We start from the raw sequence: 25,674 nt of genomic DNA on the forward strand, positions 1-25,674 counted from the left end.
TTACAATAAATTATGATACTACATATATTTCTTTACTTTAACGTTGTTATACTTTATTTACTTTCATAGATTACATGAAAAAACTGCGGATTTCATAAAATTCAGAAAAATACCTGTCTTTTCGTATATTTTACATATTAGACATTGTAGACATTGACATATATGCTGCAATGCTACTGATTTTTTTCTTAATGACATGATTGAACACAATATTAGTTTCACTGAAATATTTTTACTCCCTTAATCACGAAAAATATTAGGAAATTATTGTTAAAGTGAAATACGCGGTCTTGTCAAGATGAATTAAAGATATTTCTTGCTGAATGTCGATCATCGTGTGAAATCGAGCGAGCGAAGTTTCCTCGGGTCGCTAGTCACAACTTGGCGGGCGTCGGAGGCAAGTCGCGCAACCCCACCGAGTCCCGACGTCAGTACAGCGTGCGCAACGGACGGGGATAGATGTGTTAAAATGTTTCTGAATCTGAATCAACGTGGTTGTGAATCATCAGTGTGCAAAGATTAACACCGAACAAAGAGATTATTAACCTGACCTGCGGGGAATTTTTATGGTAAAATATGAAATATATTTAAACGTTTTTTATGGAAATAAGTGTGATCTGGAGTCTATCGATCAAGTGTTACGTCAGAGGTAGGTAGGAATGAGTACAATTAGGTTACGTTTCTCTCCTGACTTTTGAACTCGGGAAACAAAAATTTAAAATGTGACCAAATCCAACTGTGCATTTCAACAAAACATGCCGTTGATTGATTTATTTATTTATTTATTTTGCAGTCGGGATTGTAATGAATGAACTACAGTGCAGTAGAAATATTTATAGCAACTGGTGGAAAATGGCTATGTCATATAATGTTTTCTTTATTTCTTTTATTCAATATCGAGTGTTAATTTGCCAAGTCTTTCACAGATCAAGATATGTATTGTTGAATCCACTGAAAATAATAGGCAGCTTGTCAACTTGCATGTTATTTTGTGCATAAAAACTTGCTGAAAGTAAGTGACGTAGGCCAAACGTTTTCCTCTATAAGAAATCTTATTTCCAAGTATTCTATAATTTTATGCTAATGTACATGTATATAGACACATGTATATATGCATGCAATATATATATATATATATATATATATATATATATATATATATATGTGTGTGTGTGTGTGTGTGTGTGTGTGTGTGTGTGTGTGTGTGTGTGTGTGTGTGTGTGTGAATTACATATAGTCTGGGGTTTAGGCTATTATTATAATAATTTTGTTGTTCTTATTGTTATCATTATTATTATTATTTTCATAATTATTGTTATTACTATTATTGTTATTATTTATATTATTTTCTTTATTAATATCTTCCTTCAACTATATGTTCATCATTGCAACATCACTCTTGTTCAGCAGTATGTACGAGTATGCTTCAAAATGATTTTAAAAGTGTTTGTTAGGTGAGATTCTTTTTTACCAACATTCACAGGTCCTCGTTAGCTATTGCGATTCTTTCACTCCCCACGGAGTTAATCATTAATGGGGGTTATAGCTGTATCGATTACCAATGCTTCACACTTCGTTCCATTAAAATGGAATTTCCACTCTTGCTCCCCCCCCCCATTTTTTTGTGTGTGACGTCGCGTGCTCGCAATCTTTTAACAAAGGATTACAAAGGCGCGAGCATGCCGACAGGAGACCTTTTGGTCCATAACTAGGTCGGATGCGAAAAAATATATTAATGATAAATAAATAAATTAAAATTGTAATAATATAAATAATACATAAAATGAATAAGTAAATGTATAGGTATAGTCAAATAATAAACAGGTAAATAGTGAATAATAATAAATTGATATATAACTAATATCAAATGAAAACCAAGCAAATAATGATAAACAGACAAATAATAACAAACAAATAATATAAAATAAATGGCAGTCATTGCAGCATCTTGTTTAGGTGTTTATATAAATGAATCTTAAAGCTTTGAACTGCAGGAAGTTTATTCCATTCATTAACTGCATGGTTGGCGAAATGGTTTCTACCCACTTCCAAATTAAGTATATTTCCTGACAGTTTGAGACAATTATTTCTTTTCGGATTTTCATTCAGTTTGACAATTTTGTCACTTTTGATGTCAATTCCCTTTAGAATCTTAAAGACCTGTATCAAGTCATCTCTGAGTCTACGTTTTTTTTAGGGAAAACAAAATCATATGTTCTAGTCGATTTTCGTGTGATTTATTTTTGGTGTTTGGAATCAGTTTTGTGGCTCACCGTTGTACTTTTTCCAATCTGTCAATGTCTTTAATGAGATTCGGTGACCATACGGAAACAGCATATTCCAAATGTGGACGAACTAACGATTTATATAGCTTGTCAATGAGTGATGGACTTTTGAAGTCAAAAGATCGCGCAATCAGTCCTAGAATATTATTTGCTTTCTCAGAGGCCGAAATACACTGCTTAGATGATTTGAGATCGTTACTGATAATTATGCCGAGATCCTTTTCTCTATCCACTTTTGTTAACGAATTTCCAAATAACTTGTAATCGTACTTATTGTTATTTTTACCTATGTGCATAACCTTGCATTTATTTGTGTTAAATTTCATTAGCCACTTTTCTGACCATTGCTATAATTTATCTAAACATTCTTGAGTATCTAATTGGTTTAAGTGATCATTTGCCATTCCGCACATTTTTGTATCACCAGCAAATTTGGAGACAATAGATTTTAGTCCGTGGTCTATATTATTTATATATACTATGAATAGAACTGACCCAAGAACGGAACCCTGAGGAACTCCACTCGTAACATTTTTCCATCTAGAAGTTTTTCCATTTAAAACAACTCTGTTTTCGATCATTCAACCAATTTAACCAATTACTAGTCCATAATTTTTGCAGCCCCTGCAAAATATTAATGTAACTTTCTGTTCCTTTTTTTATCATGTTTACAAGTGAAAAGAACTATGGACGCTAGCACTGCATCCTGTGGGACTACGTTAGTTCCTTCCTTCCCATCCTGACAACTAATCCTTTTCTACTGTTCTCGTAATTTGGTCTTTCAAGAAGTTTCATCCATCCCAGAATGTTTCCTTCAAGCCCTCTAGTGTGCTTTAGTTTCCATGATAGTCGTCTGGCGTGGTACCTTGTCAAACGCTTTCTCTAGATCTAGGTAGTGCACGCACACAATCCATCCCTCCATCTCTCTCTCCTATAGCATATCTACTGTCTTTGTAAATTCCTAGAAAATATCTCCCCGATTTTTCTGATAACTAGAACATCATTATTTCCTGCCATTCATCCAACCTAACTTCCGTGCATGCTTAATCACCGCACTACAGATAGCTTGATAGGTATTAAAACAAAAATTTACACCAATGGATACCGCCTCGACCTTATGAATATCCTGCCTTGGTTCCCGCCAGCCCTGACCAGGCGGAGGGGCCCAAATATCGGCCTAAAAGCACAGCAGTTTGCTGCAACTGACAGGGTTTTTCATTTCCTAATTCGTAGGATGATGAGTTTGATTTACACTGCCACGTTTCCGCTCTATCCCTTGACTTAGCAAAGGCGTATGACACGGTCTGACGACGCTAGAACCAACGTAATATTTTTTTCTTGACTTCCGTGGACCCTTACCGTCTTTACAGACCACTGAATATCCTTAACCTCCCCACACACACACACACACGTCCTCAGCGTCCCCCTTATCCCAGCCATCGATAGTGTCATAAAAAAAGATGATCCACGGATTTATTTCCAGCTTATACGTCGACCAACTAGTCCTGTTCTGTGTGGTAACCAGCTTTGACCACATTGACTAATTCCTCCAACAAGAAGTCGTCTATGACCCGATGGTCTGAAGACCATGAATTTGCGCTTTCCGCCTCAAAACCAGTCATGTGTTTCTGCATATGTCGTCGCTGCAAAAATGTATAGAGATACATGTGCGATAGTAGGAGTATCCGTAGGAATTTTTGTTTGGGGGGGGTGTCAAAATTAAAGATGTTATACATATACTTTCAGTGGTATAGAGTTATATTAAGATTCGCCCTTCAAATTGGCCGCATAGACATCTATTTACATTATCTACATGACTTACATTTTGACTTTGACCAATCATACAATGATATACTAAGAAATTCAACGAAATTGTACGTGACGGCCGGCAAAGTTTCAAACATACCATATGCTCAGGTTATGCAATTTAGTCTACCAAATTACTTCTGTCAGAAAGGAACTTTCATATATAGACATACTTTATAACAACGAAAGATGTGTGAAAGACGCATGGGTCAGTTTTTGTGTCCGTGAGTGTTTAGCACGGGGACAGTTAGGCTCGTTTCACACGCACCGGCATTTCGCCGTGAACCGTGGACGACACGACGTCGTGCTCTCAAACAGTCTCATGGCTCTCACACACGCGTTCATAGATACCCATGTGTTTTTGAGAGCACGACGGCGTGTCGTGGACGGCGCACGGCGAAAAGTCGATGCGTGTGAAACGAGCACTAGTTTTCCTTTCGTCAGTGCATTATGTAATTTGACCGTCGATATTGGAGAAGGTAACAAATGAAAGTTATTAGTGGGCGGTGCGGTAGCCCAGTGGATACTGTGTCGAACTCATGAGCTGGTGGTCGTGAGTTCGGTTCCCGACAACCACGGCCTTCCGGGGAGGCGACCCAATATAAAAAAAAAAAAAAGGTAGGATGGTGAGTTTTATTAGAAGTGTGGTGTTAAGAATGTGTGATTTCGTAGTCACCCACTGAGAAAAACTGATTCGCTTCTCTTTGTGGGTTGTCTTGCTTATTATGGCGTCGTCTTGTCTCAGGCGCCTTTGTCCACCACTTACTCTCCATAGATTTTTTTTACTTTCTTTTATACGATTCCTAATGTTCTTTAAAGAAAAATATCTGGCAGAAAGAGACCCGTGAGTAAAATAATAATAATAATAATGATAATAATAATAATAATTCATAGTAATAATAATAAGTATAATAATAACAACAATAATAGCAAATAATATAAATATTAATGATGTTATAATAATTCATTATGATAAATCAAATAATAACTAATAATTTATGACAAATAACACAATGATAATCATAATAAATCATAAGTTCAAACATCTTGTCGTTATGATGTACTCCTTCGCATTCAAACGCATCTTGGGGTAACCGACGCCACACTACGGACGACGACACTGGTCGATAGCGATCAGGCTGTGTTGGTAATGTCCACGGTATGTCGACCATTGTTGTAACAGCCTCTCCCCCCCCCTCTCTCTCTCTCTCTCTCTCTCTCTCTCTCTCTCTCTCTCTCTCACTCTCTCCTTCCTCTCTCTCTCTCTCTCTCTCTCTCACTCTCTCCTTCCTCTCTCTCTCTCTATCTATCTCTCTATCTATCTCTGTCTCTCCTTCCCTCCCTCTCTATCTCTCCTTCCCTCTCTATCTCTCCTTCCCTCTCTCTCTATCTCTCCTTCCCTCTCTATCTCTCCTTCCCTCTCTCTTTATCTCTCCTTCCCTCTCTTTCTATCTCTCCTTCCCTCTCTCTCTATCTCTCCTTCCCTCTCTCTCTATCTCTCCTTCCCTCTCTCTCTATCTCTCCTTCCCTCTCTCTCTATCTCTCCTTCCCTCTCTCTCTATCTCTCCTTCCCTCTCTCTCTATCTCTCCTTCCCTCTCTCTCTATCTCTCCTTCCCTCTCTCTCTATCTCTCCTTCCCTCTCTCTCTATCTCTCCTTCTCTCTCTATCTATCTCCCCTTCTCTCTATATATATCTCTCCTTCTCTCTCTCTATCTCTCCTTCCCTCTTTCTCTATCTCCCCTTCCCTCTCTCTCTATCTCTCCTTCCCTCTCTCTTTATCTCTCCTTCCCTCTCTCTCTATCTCTCCTTCCCTTTCTCTCTATCTCTCCTTCCCTCTCTCTCTATCTCTCCTTCCCTCTCTCTCTATCTCCCCTCCCCTGTCTCTCCATCTCTCATTCCCTCTCTCTCCATCTCTCCTTCCCTCTCTCTCTATCTCTCCTTCCCTCTCTCTCTATCTCTCCTTCCCTCTCTATCTCCCCTTCCCTCTCTCTACCTCTCCCTCCCTCTCTCTTTATCTCTCCTTCCCTCTCTCTCTATCTCTCCTTTCCTCTCTATCTCTCCCTCCCTCTCTCTCTCTCTATCTCTCCTTCCCTATCTCTTTATCTCTCCTTCCCTCTCTCTCTCTCTATCTCTCCTTCCCTCTCTCTCTATCTCTCCTTCCCTCTCTCTATCTCTCCTTCCCTCTCTCTCTATCTCTCCTTCCCTCTCTCTCTATCTCTCCTTCCCTCTCTCTCTATCTCTCCTTCCCTCTCTCTCTATCTCTCCTTCCCTCTCTCTCTATCTCTCCTTCCCTCTCTCTCTATCTCTCCTTCCCTCTCTCTCTATCTCTCCTTCCCTTTCTATCTCCCCCTCCCTCTCTCTCTCTCTCTCAGTCCCTCTCTCTATCTCTCCTTCCCTCTCTCTCTATCTCTCCTTCCCTCTCTCTCTATCTCTCCTTCTCTCTCTCTCTCTCTCTCCTTCCCTCTCTCTCTATCTCTCCTTCCCTCTCTCTCTATCTCTCCTTCCCTCTCTCTCTATCTCTCCTTCCCTCTCTCTCTATCTCTCCTTCCCTCTCTATCTCTCCTTCCCTCTCTCTCTATCTCTCCTTCCCTCTCTCTCTATCTCACCCCCCCTCTCTCTCAATCTCTCATTCCCTCTCTCTCAATCTCTCCTTCCCTCTCTCTCTCTATCTCTCCTTCCCTCTCTCTCTATCTCTCCTTCCCTCTCTCTATCTCTCCTTCCCTCTCTCTCTATCTCTCCTTTCCTCTCTATCTCTCCCTCCCTCTCTATCTCTCCCTCCCTCTCTCTCTCTCTATCTCTCCTTCCCTATCTCTTTATCTCTCCTTCCCTCTCTCTCTCTATCTCTCTCCTTCCCTCTCTCTCTATCTCTCCTTCCCTCTCTCTATCTCTCCTTCCCTCTCTCTCTATCTCTCCTTCCCTCTCTCTCTATCTCCCCTTCCCTCTCTCTCTATCTCTCCTTCCCTCTCTCTCTATCTCTCCTTCCCTCTCTCTCCATCTCTCCTTCCCTCTTCTCTCCATCTCTCCTCCCCTCTCTCTCTATTTCTCCTTCCCTCTCTCTCTATCTCTCCTTCCCTCTCTCTCTGTCTCTCCTTCTCTCCCTTCCCCCTCTCTCTCTCTCTCCCTCCCTCTCTCTCTCTCTCTCTCTCTCTCTCTCTCTCTCTCTCTCTCTCTCTCTCTCTCTCTCTCTCTCTCTCTCTCTCTCTCTCTCCTTCTCTCTCTCTCTCTCTATCTCTCCCTCCCTCCCTCTCTCTCTATATCTCCTTCCCTATCTCTCTATCTCTCCTTCTCTCCCTCCCTCCCCCTCTCTCTCGTCACATTCAACAGACAGAGCCCGCCAGTGTAAGCGCGAGCGCTACAGTGCCACCTTGGCAACTACGTCGTCGTCTACTTGGGTCAAAGAGTCTGTAGCTGAAACAACGAAACATGACCACACAAGACCGATTCTTTGAACAGTGGCAGTCTTGTCTACATAATCATATGCACACACACTGTACTGGCCCCGATCATGTTTCCTACATAAACAACATGGATGAAGGAGTAGAGTGTTACATGAATTTCTTTGCTGAGGACGGACGAAGGAGTAGAGTGTTATATGAAGTTATTTGCAGACGACGCAAAAATAATAAAGAAAGTAGGAGGAAGGAGGAAGACTGCAACTCATTGCAACAAGACTTGGACAAGATCTGGAAATGGACTCAAAAGTGGGAAGTGAAATTCAATATCAAGAAATCTAGTATAATGGAATTTGGAAAAAGTAAAAACAGAATATCGAGAGATTATAAAATTGGTGAAGAAGAGGTCAAAAAAGTAAACTCGGAAAAAGACCTTGGAGTGATGATCAGCAAAGACATGACATCGGATAAGCATATTAATAAGTAGTCGGAGAAACCTACAATTTATTGAGGTCAATAAAAGTGGCATTTGCCTATTTGGACGAGGAAATTAAAAAAAAAAAATTAACTACACTAATAAGACCAAAACTCGAGTACGCAGCAACACTATGGACACCCAGTACCAAAAAGAATATAAAGAAGTTAGAAAGAATACAAAGAGCAACAACAAAACTGGCGCCAACTCTTTCCAAAATGATATATGAACAAAGACTGTCCAAATTAGAATTACCAACTCTGGAACAAAGAAGGGAAAGAGGAGACTTACTATCTATAGAATTATGAAGGGAATGAAAATCTTAGATAAGAATGACTTATTGAAATAGGACAATGGAAAAACAAGAGGACACGAAAAAAAAACTAAAAAAAGATAATTATAGAAGAGATCTGAAAAAATAGCTTCCCACACAGAGTGATAGATACTTGGAATAAATTGGACAAAGAAACAGTGAGTGCAAACACTATTCAAGATTTTAAGAAAAAACTTGATGCTGAGAAATACAAAGACGGGTCCCCACGAGCATAGTTCCCTTCCCGTATAATACAACTAAGTAAATACATACACACATATACATGCACACACATACATGCACAAGGTTAATAGATATAATGCAAGAAAGGGACGGATGGGCAGACTGTGCTTTCCTGGACTTTCAAAAGGCGTTTTATAAAGTACTACACAAAAAAAATCGAAACAACAGGAGGTATACACGGAAAATTATTGAAATGGATGGAAGATTTCTTGCATGGGAGAAAAATGAGAGTGGTGTTCAGAGATAAAAGCTCTACTTGGGAAGAAATTATATGTGGAGTCCCACAGAGTTCAGTATTGGCTCCGATAATATATGCTATATATGTAAATGACATGTATGAAGGAGTAGAATGTTACATGAACTTCTTTGCAGACGACACAAAACTACTAAAGAAAGTAAGTACGGAAAAAATTGTGAATCACTACAGAGAGACCTGGACAAGGTCTGGGAATGGAGTCAAAAGTGGGAAGTGAGCTTCAACATATATATATATATATATATATATATATATATATATATATATATATATATATATATATATATATATCAGGACAATATTGGTGCAAAGGAAGTAAAGAAAGTTGGTTCCAAAAAGGACCTAGGAGTAATTATCACCAAAGACATGTCCACAGACAAGCAGATAAACAAAATAGTCAGAGAAACCTACAATTCACTAAGATTAATAAAGGTGACCTTTAATTACTTGGATGAGGTAATAGTAAAAGAAAATAAATACTAGCCACACTGATAAGACCAAAATTGGAGTACGCTGCGACACTATGGACACCCAGTACAAAAAAGAATACAAGGAAAATAGAAAGAATCCAAAGAGCAACGACAAAAATGGCCCCAACACACGACTGCGCCAACCTCTGCCACGTCACTCCTGCAAATTTCTCAATCTCGTCTCTCCACCTTCTGTCTGGTCTCCCTCTTCCACGCTTCCCATCTCGCGGCGTCCACTCAGCAACACACTTGCTCCATCGTTTATCAGTCGTTCACACTAACTTGCCCAATTCCACTTCCCCTCTTTTACCGTCTCAACAATATATTTTACTCTAGTTTGCTCTCTCACCCAACTTGCTCTCTTTCGGTCTCTAAGCGTTATTCCCATCATTGATCTCTCCATTCTCCTCTGTGCAGTCCTTAGCTTTGTTTCCATCGCCTTCGTCAGTTTCCAAGTCTCACACCCGTAGATTATTGCTGGCAGAATGCATTGGTTGTAAACTTTACGTTTTAAACATAAAGGTAGAGAGCCTCTCAGGATTTTATTATACTTACCAAACACTTTCCAACCAATTGCAATACGTCTTTTTATTTCATTGTCATTATCTTAGATAATTTTCACCATGTGGCCTTAATAATTATACTCTAACTTCTTCCAGACTCTCACCAATGATTATAATATCTTTACTTTGAAATTTCGTGTTGAACATTACTTTGGTTTTACTCATATTCATTTTAAACCAACTTTGAGACTTTGTTCAGATCACTCTGCTTTTTCTGAAGTAACAATAATGTCATCCGCAAATCTTTGTTGGTTCAAATATTTGTCGTTAACCTTCGAACCTTCTCTTTCCAACTCAACCTTCTGAAAATATCTTCCAAGCAAGCTGTAAATTATTTGGGTGAAATTATATCGCCTTGCTGTACTCCTTTCTCGATCTTGATCTTTTATGTATGTAGTCGAATTATAGCGGTATCTTTCGCATAAATCTTCTCTAAAACCATTACGATTTGTTCGTCTGTACCTTGCTTGAGTAGCGAGTTTAGTATTGCTATTTGTTCTACCGAGTCAAAGGCCTTCTCGTGGAGGTATATTGTAATCTGTCATTTTTTCGATTAGTTGGTTTATCGCCTGCAAATGGTCCATAGTCGAATATCCGCTCCTAAAGCCTGCCTGTTCTCTCGGTTAGTTTCCATCTAAAACTTGACTTAGTCTATTTGTAAGGACAAATATGTAGACAAAACGATGAAGAAGAAAATGAAGAAGATGAAGAAACAAGAAGTTGAAGAGAAAGAAGAGGAAGAAGAGCAAAAAATTGAAGAGGAAGGAGAAAAAGGAGTAGAAGAATATATATATATATATATATATATATATATATATATATATATATATATATATATATATATATATATATATATACATAGAGAGAGAAGAAGACGCTTCTGTCGTCGCGTCACCTGTCAGCAACTAAAACCATTTTTATGAATCAAAATCACTATAGCATTGCATCACGATTCAGGAACGCTTTCTTGACGTAAACACTGGGTGTACAACTGAGCTAACTTAATATGAACTTCTTTCCCTGCGTCTTTCAACAGATCTATCGATATACCATTTTCCCCATGTGCTTTTCCTCTTTTCATATTTTTAGAGCAAATTCTACTTCTTCTTTTGTAATCTCTGGTACACTACTAACGTCCACAGATGAATTTACTGACTCAACTACGGTCTTCGACGAGTAAAGTGCTTGGTAAAATTCTTCTACTCTTTTTACCATTCTGTCCCTGCATTTAATGATCTCTCCGTTTCTATCTTTTAAACATATCATTTGATGTCTTCCTAAAGCATGTCTGCGCTCGGCCTCTTTAATACCTTTCCGAATAGTTTCCTCTATTTCATCCATGTTTCTCTTTCTTTTCTCTAATCTCTGTCTTTTGTTGATAAGGTTGTTTAGTTCTACTCTGTCTATTTCGTCTCTCCTGCTTTTAATCTGCATGGTCCTTCTTCTTTTAATTAGGTCATTTGTAGCTTTGGACTACTTGTTTTCTCTAATACTTTTTGTACTTCCTACTTTCTCTGCCGACTCCCTAATGATATTCACTAAATTCAAATTCATATCTTCCACGGTGCCCTCGTTAGTTCTTAGAGCTTCGAATCTATTGTTAAAATTCTAACTGAAATTCCTTCTTATTATCCTTAACCTTTGCAAGACTTATTTTCTTTCTTAAAACTACTTTATTTCTCTCGGCTCTGAAATTGAATTTACCTGTGCAACCTACTATTCTATGGTCACTACCTTTATTTATGACCGTAACATTGCTAACGCTCTTGCTTTCATCTCCTAATATGAAATCTACTTCGTTCTTTGTTGTTTCATTTGGACTTCTCCAGGTCCATTTACGACCTACACGACCCTATCCGAGAGTTGACACCCTTGACGTGATCGATAGGCTTGAGAATCAAAATGATTACAAAAGCTATGTCGATATAGAGGAAATCTCTGCAGGGTCACCCATATCGAACGGATTTTGTAAGAAAAATCATACAAAGAGCAGCTCACACAGTCGCAGGACCCACTGCTAACTGGCACGTCCCTGATGGCGAACAGGGTAATTCCTCATAGATATATGGGGTACCGTCATAATGACGGCGTGGACCATTGGGCACCCTATATAGAGGGCTTCACCGAATATAATAAGGTGGCACCAGAGAAATATCTCACCAGAAACCAGTTGGCACGGAGGTGAGATTACTGCCAAAAAACCCTTCATAGCAAACATGAATAGTACAACCAAAACAAAACTGGGCGTTCCTGTTGGATCATCGTCTCCTAAAGGTCCAACCGCATTGCCTCCGAATGTGAGTAACTACTGTCAAAGCAGATCCAAGTCTTGGACATTAAAGAGGATGAATGAAATGAAGATCTATACTAACAACGTAAGAACTCTCTCAGAAGACCACAGGCTGGAGAGTTTAATGGAAGAACTAGACAGCATCAAGTGGGACATCGTAGGACTGAGCGAAGTCCGAAGAGCTGAAGAAAAGCTGATGCTATTACAAGATGGTCACCACCTGTTCTACTATAGAGATAAGGACAAAGAAAGATCCAGTGGAGTAGGATTCTTGATAAACCGAGAAGTTGCTGGTAATGTAGTCAAATTTAGTAGTTTATTAAACAGGGTAACTTGGATTATGATCAGGCTGTGTAAATGGTACACTCTAAAAATAGTTCAGGTTTATGCACCAACTTCACAGAGTTCAGATGATAAAATTGAGTCTTATGATGATCTAAGTCGGGTAATGGATCAAGAAAAAGTAAGTACACATTCCCGTATAATACAACTAGGTAAATACACACACATACACGCAAACGCGGGCACGCACACACACACACACACACGCACACACACACACACACACACACACACACACACAAAATAGCTGAGATGTTGTAGTCCAAACTTGAGCAGTACATGAATTAAAATAAAAACATGACCATACATATTTCTTCGTCTACGCCTGGGGTGGGCAACCCTTGTGCAGGAAATAAAACCATAATTTTCTCGCGTGCCAACCGAGTAATATAGTATTACAGTCCCACGTGCTAGTATGTGCACCTTTCTCTTCACCTCCAAAGGCTACAACCCGACTCCCTGCGCAGCAAGGCGTTACCGATAGCCATACAAAAATAGTTGGAAATTTATTTATTATTGTTCTTGGGTGAGCTCTGGCTTTCGCGTGCCGGGAAAATGTCGGTAGTGTGCCAGGTTTTGCACGCGTGCCAAGGGTTCCCCACCCCTGGCCTTCGCTATTCCATCACCTCCATGGGGTTACCACACGAATAACCGTAGAAGGGATTGTTAAACACACTGGAGTAATGAATACAAATATACTCGATCAAGGAAGCGACGACGGGTTCTACCCTTCCACGGCTAGTGTCGTTTAAGTCAGAAGAAAATGTATCTACTCATGAAGAAAGGACTCTGCACATTTTCTTCTCTCGCTATCCCTTCTTTCTTTTGCTTCCTTGAACCTTTCTCTCAGTAAGAACATAAGGATGGAGGAGATTGCACGAGATCGTATGGTCTACACTAGGCAGTTCCATGCCTCTTACCACCTGCCATCCCCATCCATAGATTTATCTAACCTTTTCTTAAAACAACCGACATTTCCAGCGCTCACTACCTGATTACTAAGTCTATTCCATTGCGGTAACCACTCTGTTGGTAAACCAGTTCTTTCCTACTCCTTCTTAAATCTAAGATTGCCTGATTAAACTTCATTACTACTAGTACTAGCCTTTCACTACTACTACTCCAGTCCCCTGGTGGTAGGGGGATAAGAATGCTGCCGTCATGTTACTATAGGTGTCGTAGAAGGCGGGCGGGAGGACTGAGGAGACGAGGGCTCCACACCACATCGATGAAATGCAAGACCTGGATAGAACCCATGCGTGATGACTGTACTCTCATTTTTTTTTCTGGATGACGTCTTTCGATTTTATTCATCTTTCTTCGCCTTGTGTAAAGGTTACTGCACCCATGCTGGTTTTAGTTGCTGACAGGTGACGCGACGACAGAAGCGTCTTCTTCTCTATCTCTCTCTCTCTCCTATTTTTTTTCCTTCTTCCACTTCAATTTTTTGCTCTTCCTCTTCTTTCTCTTCAACTTCTTGCTCTTCTCGTTTCTTCATCTTCTTCCTCCTCTTCTTTTAACTTCATTTTCTTCTTCATAATTTTGTCTACAACTTTGTCCTCATTTTTTTTTCTACTGTTAGATGGAAGGCCCCGCCCAACGTACCCTCAAGGTCCCCTTCATGTCAGAGCCACTTCGGCGACCTTTACATACTTGTTCCTAGCTAACGCCAAGCAGTTTTATTCCTGTGGAGAGTCAAACCATTGATGACTTTCTTGGTTCTTTTTTCCTGTTTGGCGCCAGATAATTCTATTTACCTTCTGAGTGAAGGGTTGGGCCTCTCATAAGAGGGTTGCCATACTAGGCTATGTTTTTTCTCCCCCGACCTACCTCTAACCTATATTTGAATAAGTTGAATGTGACTTCGCTTACACCAATCTAGATTTCTCTTAGAACATTTCAACATTATGTCTAACATTCATATAGGTTAACAATGTCTTAGTTCGTCATTCAGCTTTGCTATACATGACGGGAAGGTAATTTGATATTTGGAGGCTGGGAAAATAAAAGATTGTAACCGAAGTCGTTTTGACTCAAACGAACTCCCAACTGTCGGCGTTGGTAAATACAACCACCGATCCTGGTTTGTTTATGGAGTTTGATTCTCAACCAAACGAACGTTTCGACGCCAAAGAGATTTAACGTCGGGCTAGTTTTTCATTGCAAACTCACCTCCATATTCTGCTAATCTTTACGTAAATACTGACCATTTGAACAGTCTTATCGACATGATCATACGCACACATACATACATACATATATAGCTGTCGATCACGAGTCCAACACGTGATCCAAAGACCGAGGTGAAAGACTAAAGTGAATCACTTACATACATACACACAAACACGGGCGAGCGCACACACACACACGCACACACCAGGAAGATATTATAGTCCAAGCTTGAACAATACATGAATTAAAATAAAAATATGATAATTGGAAATCAAGGACACAGGTTAAGTTGGAACTGTACTTAAATTAGAGGCTAGGTATGATAAAACTGAGTAGGACCCGGGGTACACGAGCGATGCTCATTTCCGACCTGTATACTACAATTAGGTAAACGCGCGCGCAGAGGCAAGGTCACGCGTGGATCGTACCTTTCACGGCACGTTTTTTGTGAGGTAACTGGGTACGGAATGTCTAGTCATCCAGCTAGCCCCTGCGGGCCAAGTGTAGAAGCGTGGAATTTATCGCCTTCCCCTTTGAACCATTCCGAACTTATATATTTATGTTTGTTTCTCCTGTTTTCGCTGCGTTAAATGAAGTTACGGACTTTCTTGATAAAATGTCATGCCGCCAAGTCTTGTTTCGTAGGATGGGTACGAAATTAAGAATAAACACAGCCCAATGTTCTGATTCCACAGTGCAATTACACTGTGGTGAACAGTCCCACAAGAACACATTGAGGCATAGGTTTATAGTGGCAGGATGTGGGTGAGCAGCCTTTTGGTAGAAAGTGTAAGGACAACTAGCTTTATGCGTCAGAGCATGTATGTTTGGGCTACGGCCATAATACTCTTGTGAGAAATATATTTGTAGGCTACCAAAAGCACAATTCCGGGCTACGCCCGGCAACCCTGTTCCAGCCAGAGGGACGCTACATTTCGGTACGCCCCGAGGATACTTAAAGGCGTGAGAGGTCAGGTCACATTCAGTGATATATTTTGCCAACCTTGATTTGTGCTGCTATCTATGATAACAGCTTTTTATATTACATGAGACTGTATCAATACAACGCCATCTGTATCTCTGCAGAGTTTATTAAAAAAAACCGATAGGATTTAGGTTGTGACTACATATTCCAGTCTTCGTATCTTCCTCAGTCATTTTGTTTTCTTCGTATTCAGAATTTAGAAATATATATATCTTCCTCTGAGGGTCACTTTATGCTGGTTCGGTTTTACCTGAAATAAACTGGCTGTCTGACATTTCCCACGTGTAAATTTTCTAATGCGCCCCAATTGTGTTCTCTTCTTGATATAGATAACCCAACTCCAAAGTCAATAAACAACCTTTATCTCCTTTCATGTGTGAAAGTATTTGCAAGATTATTTTTAGGTATGTATTGGCCATTGGGGTGCTCTAGAATTTTGCATATTGCGATCGGAGCTTGTATAATTTTATTTTATTCTTATTTTCTATATTTTACTTACCTCTCCATCTACTTATTTAGTTATATAACTATTTTTCTTTCTGTCGTGGTAATCTGACTACCCAGTGTGAAAAGTAGTTCTCTGTGTATCCTCTTTCCCATCGTGATCATGACCCTTTTTCCGTTTTCTTTCTATTTCATTTTCTGTGGTAACCAATATTTCACCTTCCCATTGATTTCGTTTTGTTACTATTATTGTTCGTACTGGTTTCTTTTCTCGAGCAAATACTAACATTAAGTACCCTCATGTTGTTCCCAGAGTCCTTAGATGCCTAAGTGACGCCCTTCCCCCCTTCCCCCATCGTCAGTACCCATCTCCCCTATCCTTTACTGCCTATTATACTCGTAGCTATCGGCTTGCGAAATAGTTAAACAGGATTTAAAAATGTTATTTCATGTCCCTATTGCAGAAAAAATATGGGGAAAATTTATCATATTCTGTTGATTCTAAAGCAAAATTCGTACGAGTATATTACGGTAAGATATTCAGGCCTACTTTGACCTGTCTTTATTAAAATTATTTTGTCAGCCTTGTGGGCGGCATGTCCAGTTTAGAATTGCCGCCCCCCAGGGCATATGCCCCCCTGTCCCACCCCCATGTGCGGGCCCTGATTGTTCCCCGTGTTATTGATTGCAAGTAATGTGTTAATAAACGATTTCAGGATGTGTATGAAAACTGTTGATACGGTAAATGCAAATACTTTCATTTGTGGTGATTTTAATTTTTGGATTGATGATCCTGGAAATCGTAATGCTTAGGCTTTCAAAGAATTGATGGAGATGTTTCAGTTTAGGAACAGAGTAGTGGAGAGCACCTCAACTACTAAGCATATTTTAGACCTTGTTCTCTGTGATATGGAACATAGTCCTGTTAACAATGTATTTGTTGAAGAATCTAATACTATTTCGCCCGTTCATAAGGTAGTGAGTTTTGAAATTCTCTTTAATTTGGATGTAAAACAGAAAAAGAAAATTATTTTTAGAGACAAAAAGTCCTCGCAACCGGAGGTGGTAGTAAGTAGGATAATGAATTAAATAAATGGAAACTTAAATGACATCCTGTGCACATAATACTGGGCTGAAAGAATGTGTTTGGTGTTACAAAAAGCTGTGTAACGAGGCTTCAAAAGAAATTATAGTAAAGGATTGATCACCATGGTTTAATGCTGAAACTGAAATAGCAAAAAAGTAAACGTATTAGCAGTGGTAGAAGAGAATTCACGGAGGCGAAAAATAAATACAATTCATGTATCAAAAACAGGAAGCGTGATTTCTTCAGAAATAAGATTAAAAATTTTGGCAAATTTGAGTAAACTAGATTTGATTTTGAATAATTTGACTGGGTACAAATAGAAAAGGAAGTTGCCGGAAGGTTTTAATGATAAGGAATTAGCTGAGAAATAAAAAAAATCGATGAGAAGATATCAAGAATGGTTCTGGGGTTTTCGAGAGTTTCAAATCGAGGAATGGCTATAGTAAAATTATCTCGATTTCATTATATTGGTATTAGTAAGATTAAGGAGATATTTTGTAAAGCGAAGTTAACTCACAGCGAAGGTGATCTACTTCCAATATCGGATTTTAAAAGTAGCTTGAAGATTAACAATATTTGAATATTTATTTTAAAATAATCAACCTATGCATAGTTAAAAGTATTCTTCCTGAAAGTGAAAAAGTTACTTTTATTAAACTTGTTATCAAGGGACTAGACTACTGTAATCCATTATACTATGGATTGCCAAATTACCAACTAAGGAAATTACAGTACAGTATATCACGAACAGGGCTGCTAGATTGGTAAAAGGCGTGGCATCACGTGACCTGTACTGATAAGAGCTTCATTAGGTTCCTATTAAAGCCAAAATTATATTCAAATTTTGTGTTATGGTATACCAGACAATTAGATGTGGAAAACCAGATTACTTGAGGCAAATTCTGGAAGATCATCAACCTGGATCAGCTGTATCGATTAGAAGTAGTGATGATCCTTTTATGCTGGCTAAACCAAAATGGGATTTAGGTCTTCAGGACAACTGCCCCAGAGAGATAAAGGAAATAAAAATGTTGATATTTTCAAGAAGAAATTGAAAACGCACATATTCAGTGACTGTTACAATCAAGACATGCAAATTGGTGGGTTTTATGAAGTGTAATTAATTACCATAATGGTGATACAAAGGGTGACTCCAGAGCGTCGGAAAGACGAAACGGGAGTTGAGAGAATAAAGAAACAAAAGTAAGTTTGATGTAGTCAGTATGATAAGACCAGTCACCCAGCATTCTTTTGTGAATAGAGACTAAGATCCACTCAAATAATCATTCTGGTTAATTTAAACTTCTACTCTCCGTTCGGCTGCGTTCCTACCTCTCCTTCACCTCTTCTTCGGTGCGGTAGTGCTGAAAGTATATGCTGCAGCTGTGCCATCCGTCATCTGGTTTTGGGTTGTGTGTCTGTGTGTGTGTTTTTTTATGTGACCGTGGAAAGTTTATGAAGGCAAGACAATTCTATTAACCTCATTTGCAATTTTGTCTCATTAAAAAGGGTGGAGTTAGGCGTAAAATACACTTACACAAATGCAAATTGTATTTATAAATAGGATTTACAACTGAAAAGTAGAATATACGCTATTGCGGTAACGATTAAAAGTTCTAAAACTAATAACAATGAACATGAAAATACCCACAATTTAGAGGAGTAGAATAAGCAAGACTCAGCTTTACATATACATAAAAAATTGGCATGCTCTTCCTTTGTAATCCTTAGATGTATTGTACAGTACTGAGTTTCATGATGTAGTATCGTTTGCAAAGTGAAGCGACATGAGTAAGTTTAAAGTAAGCGCTATGGCGTACGATCCTGCGGGTATTATTACTTAGTGGTTCGATAGCTTATGTTATTGTTGATGTTGGCTTCTCGCCATTTACCAGTGTACATTGAAGTTAGGGATATATGTAGTCCTGATAATATTTCTTTTGTACCCTCCCTTTCTTACCCCACATTAACAATGGATAAGAAAGGAAATTACAAAAACGAAAGTAGAGCTTGCGAACTTGGTATGTATTGTGTCGTGAAAGCTATTTCCTCAAACCAGTTTTGATATTAAATATTATAATATACTTTTGACTGCAATCTCCTAATTACTACTACAATGCAATCAGCTTTAGTGGCAGAGCCAGGAACGTTCACGATATTATTTTAAAGTTATTTGACTTAATAGTTTGTAATATAAAGATATATTGGAAAGAAAATAAGAGCGTAAGAGGAGGCGGATCAAGTAGGGAAGAAAAGGTAAAAGGTGCAGATGGAGAGATGACAATGGAAGAGAGGGCAGTAAGAGTTGCTAAATGTGAAGGAAGAAAAGGTAGTTGCAGTGGGAAGCGCTAAGTCTAAGAAAGTGACAGCGATAAGTGAGGAGAAATAAGGAAATATGAGATGAAGGCAGTTGTAAAGAGGATGAAAGCAGGTAAGGCACCTGGGTTAGATGGGTATCCTGAAGAATATATATAAAAAAAGAAGGTATAGTGATGGTGAATTGGATGGTGAGATTATTTAATGTTTGTTTAATAGAGAATAGAGTGCCAGAGGACTGAAGGAGTGCCTGTATAGTTCCACTTTACAAGGGAAAGGGGACAAGATTGTTAAGTGTAGTTGAGAAGGCTTATGGGAGGGTCTTGATTGAGAGGATTAGGTGAAGAACAGTGTGGGTTTAAGACAGGTAGTGGTTCTGTGGATCAGATTTTTGTGGCAAGACAGGTATGTTAGAAAGCTTTAGGAAAAGGTAAGGATGTTTTTTGGGCTTTTATATATTTGGAAAAGGCTTATGACAGTGTAGACAGGAAGGCATTGTGGGAGGTACTGCAGATATATGAATATGAGATAGGAGGATAGCTGTTAAGAGCAGTCAAGATTTCTTATGAGAGTAGTAGAGCTTGTTTTAGAATCAGAAATGAAGAGAGTGAGTGGTTTGAGGTAAAGGTGGGACTTTGCCAGGGATATGTTATGTTGCCTTTGCTGTTCAATTTATGCATGGATAGGGTGGTGCGAGAGGTAAATGCAAGGGTAGTGGACTGGGGATTGGAGATGGTTAAAGAAAATAAAGAAAAATGGGAGGTAAGCTAGTTGTTGTTTGCTGACAACACTGCGCTTGTAGCAGGATCAGAGGAGGGATTGAGGAAGTTAGTGACAGAGTTTGGGAGTGTGTGAAAGAAGGAAGTTGAAGATAAATGTGGGTAAAAGTAAGGTGATGAGATGTACAAGGGGAGAAAGTGGCAGCAGACTGGAAGTGAGTATTAAGGGAGAGAAACTGGAAGAAGTGGATAGTTTTAGATACTTGGGTGTGAATGTGGTGGGAAAGGGAGGAATGGAGGTGGAGGTAGAATGTAGATTGAGAGAAGCAAATAAATGGGTATTATTTTGTGCAGACCTATGCAATATAGCATTAGAAAACTAAATATTAATATTGTAAATTGTAATACATGAACATAATATCCAATTTTTTTTGCAGAAATAAAAAACAAAAAAAACCTTGCCACAGAAAATTTACTAACAAATGAAGCTGATATGATAAGCTCCGGACACCATGCCAGTCCAGTCACTATCAGACGATAGCTTTCACAATGTGGACCGGGAGTTCTCCAACTCCAGGTGACATTAATAAGCGCTGTTACAAAGACAATAGTCTTCCTTGGACTATATGAGAGAACACAGGGTTCTGCTGTCATCTGTTAATTGCCCGAGGTACAGTAATATTCAAGCGACGACCAGGATGATCTTTAGAATATGAGGTACCGAATTACTAAATATAGGTTAGGTAGGTTAGGTTAGAATAGAGTAATTTATCATCCTTTCATTTCTTTGAACTCAGCATCTATCAAAACAAACATGGTGTATCATTCAGCTGTCACAACTTCATTCATTAGTAAATAGGTTTTAGAAACTTTTTCATTATTGATTTCACTCAAGAAAATTGCATATTACATTGATCTATTATAATTTACAAAATTAATAATTAATTTTCTATTGCTATATCGCATAGGTGTGCACAACTAAAATTTTACCAATAAATGCCTTTGGGGATTAAAAAGTGTGATGAGAAATAGACTTTTGGGAATGAATGCTAAGAGCAGATTGTATGAAGATTGTGCCAACAGCACTGTATGGGGCAGAAACATGGGACATAAGAGAGGAGGAGTTTGAATGTGTTTGAGATGAGGTGCCTGAGAAGTATGATAGGGGTTACTAGGCTGGATAGAGTGAGAAATGAGGAGGAGAACAGGGATGGAAAGGGAGTTGGGAGATAGGGTTGATGAAAGAGTATTGGGATGGTTTGGGCACATGGAAAGAATGAGTGAAGAAAGATTAGTAAAAGAGGTGTGGAAGGAGTGAACATGATGGGGTTACCTAGTATGAGATGAATGGATGAGGTGAGATGCAGGGATGACCCATCATGTAGGAGGAGCCAAGATGAGAGGAAGGGAAGGGGGTGGATGGGAGTGGAGTAAGTGGGGATGGAATTGGTGGGAGTGGATTCTATGCCTTTGTTTTTTGGCTACCTCCCTTGTAAAGGGGAAAAGGCCTTTGGTATATGTATGTATGTATGTGTTTACCTAGTTGTATTTCACGGGAAGGGGAGTTATACTTTGGCGACCTGTTTTTGTATCTCGCAAGATCAAGTTTGGTCTTAAATTCTTGTATGGTGTTTGCACACACCATTTTTTTCATCCAATTCCATGCAAAAAGATCACAACACCACGTGATCCAAAAGATTGCTGATAACCACAGGGAAAAAAACGGAAAAGAAAACTAGAATTCCCAAGCGCTTTCGTGATATTTCACATCTTCAGGGGATTACAACAAAGAAAATTGTCACATAGGTATATAAGAGGTAATACAATAAACTGGGAAAGGAACGGACATAACACATGGAGAAAATGTCACAAACATTGAACACTTACAATTAAATCATTTTTGAAATGATTTAATTTGATTACAAATTTTGTCAATAATAAAATTATCTAATTTAAACAAACCATAGCTAATATTAATATTAGATCCTTCAGAATTTTTTATCATGCAACTTTCAATGATATTTCTTTTTGCAAATGAATCACAATTTATGATGGAAGAGGCATTGGTCCAATCGATACGATGATCGAAATCTCTCATATGGATAAACAGCGCACTAGACTCTTGTGCTGTTTTTACACTGTACTTGTGTTGCTTGACCCTAGTTGCGAGTTCTTTGCCTGTTTGTCCAAGATAATACCCTTCACAATCTCTGCAAGGGATCCTGTATATGCAACCAACTGAGTCATTAGGTGAATTTTTGATTATTAACTTCTTAAAAGTATTTGGATTATTAAACACAACTTTAATATTCCATGTTTTAAGAATATGGGGAACTTGAGCAAGATTGTTACTAAAAGGTAAAATCAAAAGATTCTTATAGTCGAAGGGGGGGGATGTTTGAACACTATAAAAAGTTTTTTTCGCTAAAGCGAGAGCGCGGTCTAAAAATCTTTTGGGGTATTTTAATCCAAGACCAACATTAACAATGTACTCAAATTCCCCATCAATAAACTCAGGGCTGCAAATACGAAGAGCACGTAAAAACATAGAAGAAAAGACAGAATATTTTACTTTATCCTGGTGAGACGAGTAATAGTGAATATAAGACAAAACATTTGTCGGCTTCCTATAAACACTGAACTTAAAATTATTACCATTCCTATGAACAAGGCAATCCAAAAAGGGCAACTTACCATTATTTTCTAGTTCAACAGTGAAATTAATAGAGGGAACTAAATTATTCAGAGATTGCAAAAATGCATTTAAATCCTCAGAATTGGGCCACAGGCAAAGAACATCGTCAACGTACCTATACCAGATCGCATTTGGTGGCAAAATTTCACTTAATAGTTTATTTTCAAAAAATTCCATATAGAGATTGCTAAGGACTGGGGATAGCGAAATATCACGAAAGCGCTTGGGAATTCTAGTTTTCTTTTCCGTTTTTTCCCTGTGGTTATCAGCAATCCAATTCCATATATGTATCACTGTGTGGAAAGCTGTTTTTTTTTCAGGTCTCTTCTGTACCTGTCCTTTTTGAGTTTCATTGCTTAGGAGGGATACAAGGTAAACTATTGAAATGGGTGGAGGACTTTTTACTTGGAAGAAAAATGAGGGTAGTGCTCAGAGATAAGACTTCTACTTGGGAAGAGGTAATTAGTGGAGTTCCACAAGGATCAGTGTTGGCTCCAATAATGTTAGCCATTTATGTGAATGATATGGATGAGAGTATGGAATGTTACATGAGTTTCTTTGCAGATGATGCAAAATTGTTAAAGTGAGTACTGAAACAGACTGTGACTCACTTCAGAGAGATCCGAACAAGGTTTGGGAATGGAGTCAGAAGTGGGAAGTGGAATTCAACATTAAGAAATGTAGTATAATGGAATTTGAAAAAAAAAAAAAGGATATCAGGATAATATAAAATTGGTGAAAAAGAAGTAAAGAAAGCAGGATCTGAAGAAGACCTGGGGGTGATCATCACAAAAGATATGTCCCCTGACAAACATATAAACAAAATTGTCAGTGAAACCTATAACTTGCTAAGATCAATAAAAGTGGCTTTTACTTACTTGGATGAAGAAATGGTAAAGAAAATACTAGTCACATTGATAAGGCCTAACTTGGAGTATGCAGCAACACTATGGTCATCCAGTACAAAAAAGTAATATAAAGAAGATTGATAGAATCCAGAGAGCAACTATAAAGATGGCCCCAACTCTATCAAAACTCTCATATGAAGAAAGATTGTTAAAATTGGAGATGCCAACTCTGGAACAAAGAAAAAAAGAGGTGACTTGTTGACTATCTACAGAATTATGAAAGGCATGGAAATCCTTGATAGAGAAGACTTACTAAATTGGGATAAGAGAAACACAAGAGGACATGGAAGGAAACTCAAGAAGGACAGTTATAGAAGAGACCTGAAAAATAACAGCTTTCCCCACAGAGTGGTGGATGTATGGAACATATTAGACAAAACAACAGTGCATGCAAAAACAATACAAGAGTTTAAGAGCAAACTAGATGTGGCATGATACAAAGATGGGACACCATGAGTATAGTTCCCCTTCCTGTAGGTAAATACAAATCAGTAAATTAGCTGTTTTGAAGATATTAGTTTTAACTATCTAAGTCTCACAATGGAATGGCTTCCTGTCATGTGTTCTATATGTTATTCTCAATGTTCATATGTATTTTACTAACCCCACACAGCTCAACAGTGTAGAGATTGCATTTGCAACTGCTAATCCAGTGGTCTGAGTTCAAATCCTGCCTAGGGCTGAGATAATTTTCAGTATTGTTGCACTGTGACCCAGCACTCCAACTCTTGTGGGCAGGGAGACTGGTGTGTGTGTAAGGTAAGAGCATTACCTATAGATCGGGCATATATGAGCTCTGAACTCTCATCCAAGAGGGTAATAGCTATCAATCATGAGTGCAGCATGTGATCCAAGACCATGGTGAATCACACACAACCTCCACTACAAGGTGATTGGCCAATAGTACTTGATGTCTTGTCAGGTGGTGATACTTCTGTGGATTTAACTAGTTCCATTTAAATAGTCATTGTCTCCTTTGTATCAGCCAATCACATTTGTATTTTCTTGTGCATAAAATTGTTTTTGACTGCTATATAACATCAAATAGGAGACTGCCTATAAGGGGGGAAAGGCTTTGCTGCATGTGTACAATAACATCAGTAGTGTAAGATACCCTTCATGGAGGACTTCAGCATCTGTACACATCTGTGTGATCATCAGGTATGTGTGGTTTTATGCATGTGATTATATATATATATATATATATATATATTATTTTACTTATTTATTTTTTAATGCTGCCATTTGTGCCTTTGAAATAGCATGGAAAAAATTGCAAAGTAACATGCACCCCAGGTTAGATCAGGTCATATGAAAGACAATATTCCTTTACATCAGGAGTTCTTCATTTTACTTGTTTCCTCCACCCAAACCCCAGTTTCCCCAAAACTGTTGGGGTAAAAGGTAGGGAAAATAAATACAAAATGAATAATTTCCTATAGAAATGAGTGTCAAATACAACAGAAACCATTGGGAAAATAAAATTGAATCCAAAGGAAGATGGGTGTACCTAGGCTCTTAATCCAACACTCACCAACTACCATTTTGCAGATGCTTGGTCCTAGGACATAAACCCACTTTGGGAATTGGTGGTGTTTTATATCATGGGCCAATCCCAAAGTGGATTTATGTCCTGAGCCCAAACATCCACACAAGTGGCAGTTAGTGAGTGTTGGAGTAAGAGACCTAGGTCTGGCAACAGAAACAAACTGCCTTAGATGCAACCATTATACAAAAGAAACTGAATACCTCATCCTACACTGCTCTACCCTAGCCATACCCTAACAGCTACACAATACCTTTGAGTAACCTGTGGGCCAAATTCGATGGAGTTGCTGCTTACCAGTGAGCTGTGGGCTTCCTGCAGGAGATCTGGGCATCAGGTTGATTGATTGATCTGGTTACGTATGTT

At 38.7% G+C, this 25,674-nt stretch overlaps 1 protein-coding gene across 9 annotated transcripts in view; it reads left to right on the plus strand.

The window, feature by feature from the left end:
• Positions 1 to 396: 396 nt before the first annotated feature.
• The window catches only part of LOC143035867 (patched domain-containing protein 3-like), a 45,904-nt gene continuing 20,626 nt past the window's right edge, over positions 397 to 25,674 (plus strand). Inside the window, exons 1-2 of one of the 9 annotated variants that reach the window (XM_076202964.1) lie at positions 18,972 to 19,145; positions 24,376 to 24,923. Coding sequence is in view for 1 of the 9 variants with exons in the window: in XM_076202962.1 (XP_076059077.1) it covers positions 20,786 to 20,829 (44 nt within the window). In the remaining 8 variants the exon portion in view is untranslated. The other 8 variants (XM_076202963.1, XM_076202966.1, XM_076202965.1 and 5 more) reach the window with 8 other exon arrangements.

This window comes from Oratosquilla oratoria, chromosome 19, assembly GCF_046742065.1.
Source record: "Oratosquilla oratoria isolate Oo_2021 chromosome 19, ASM4674206v1, whole genome shotgun sequence".
NCBI classification, from domain to species: domain Eukaryota; kingdom Metazoa; phylum Arthropoda; class Malacostraca; order Stomatopoda; family Squillidae; genus Oratosquilla; species Oratosquilla oratoria.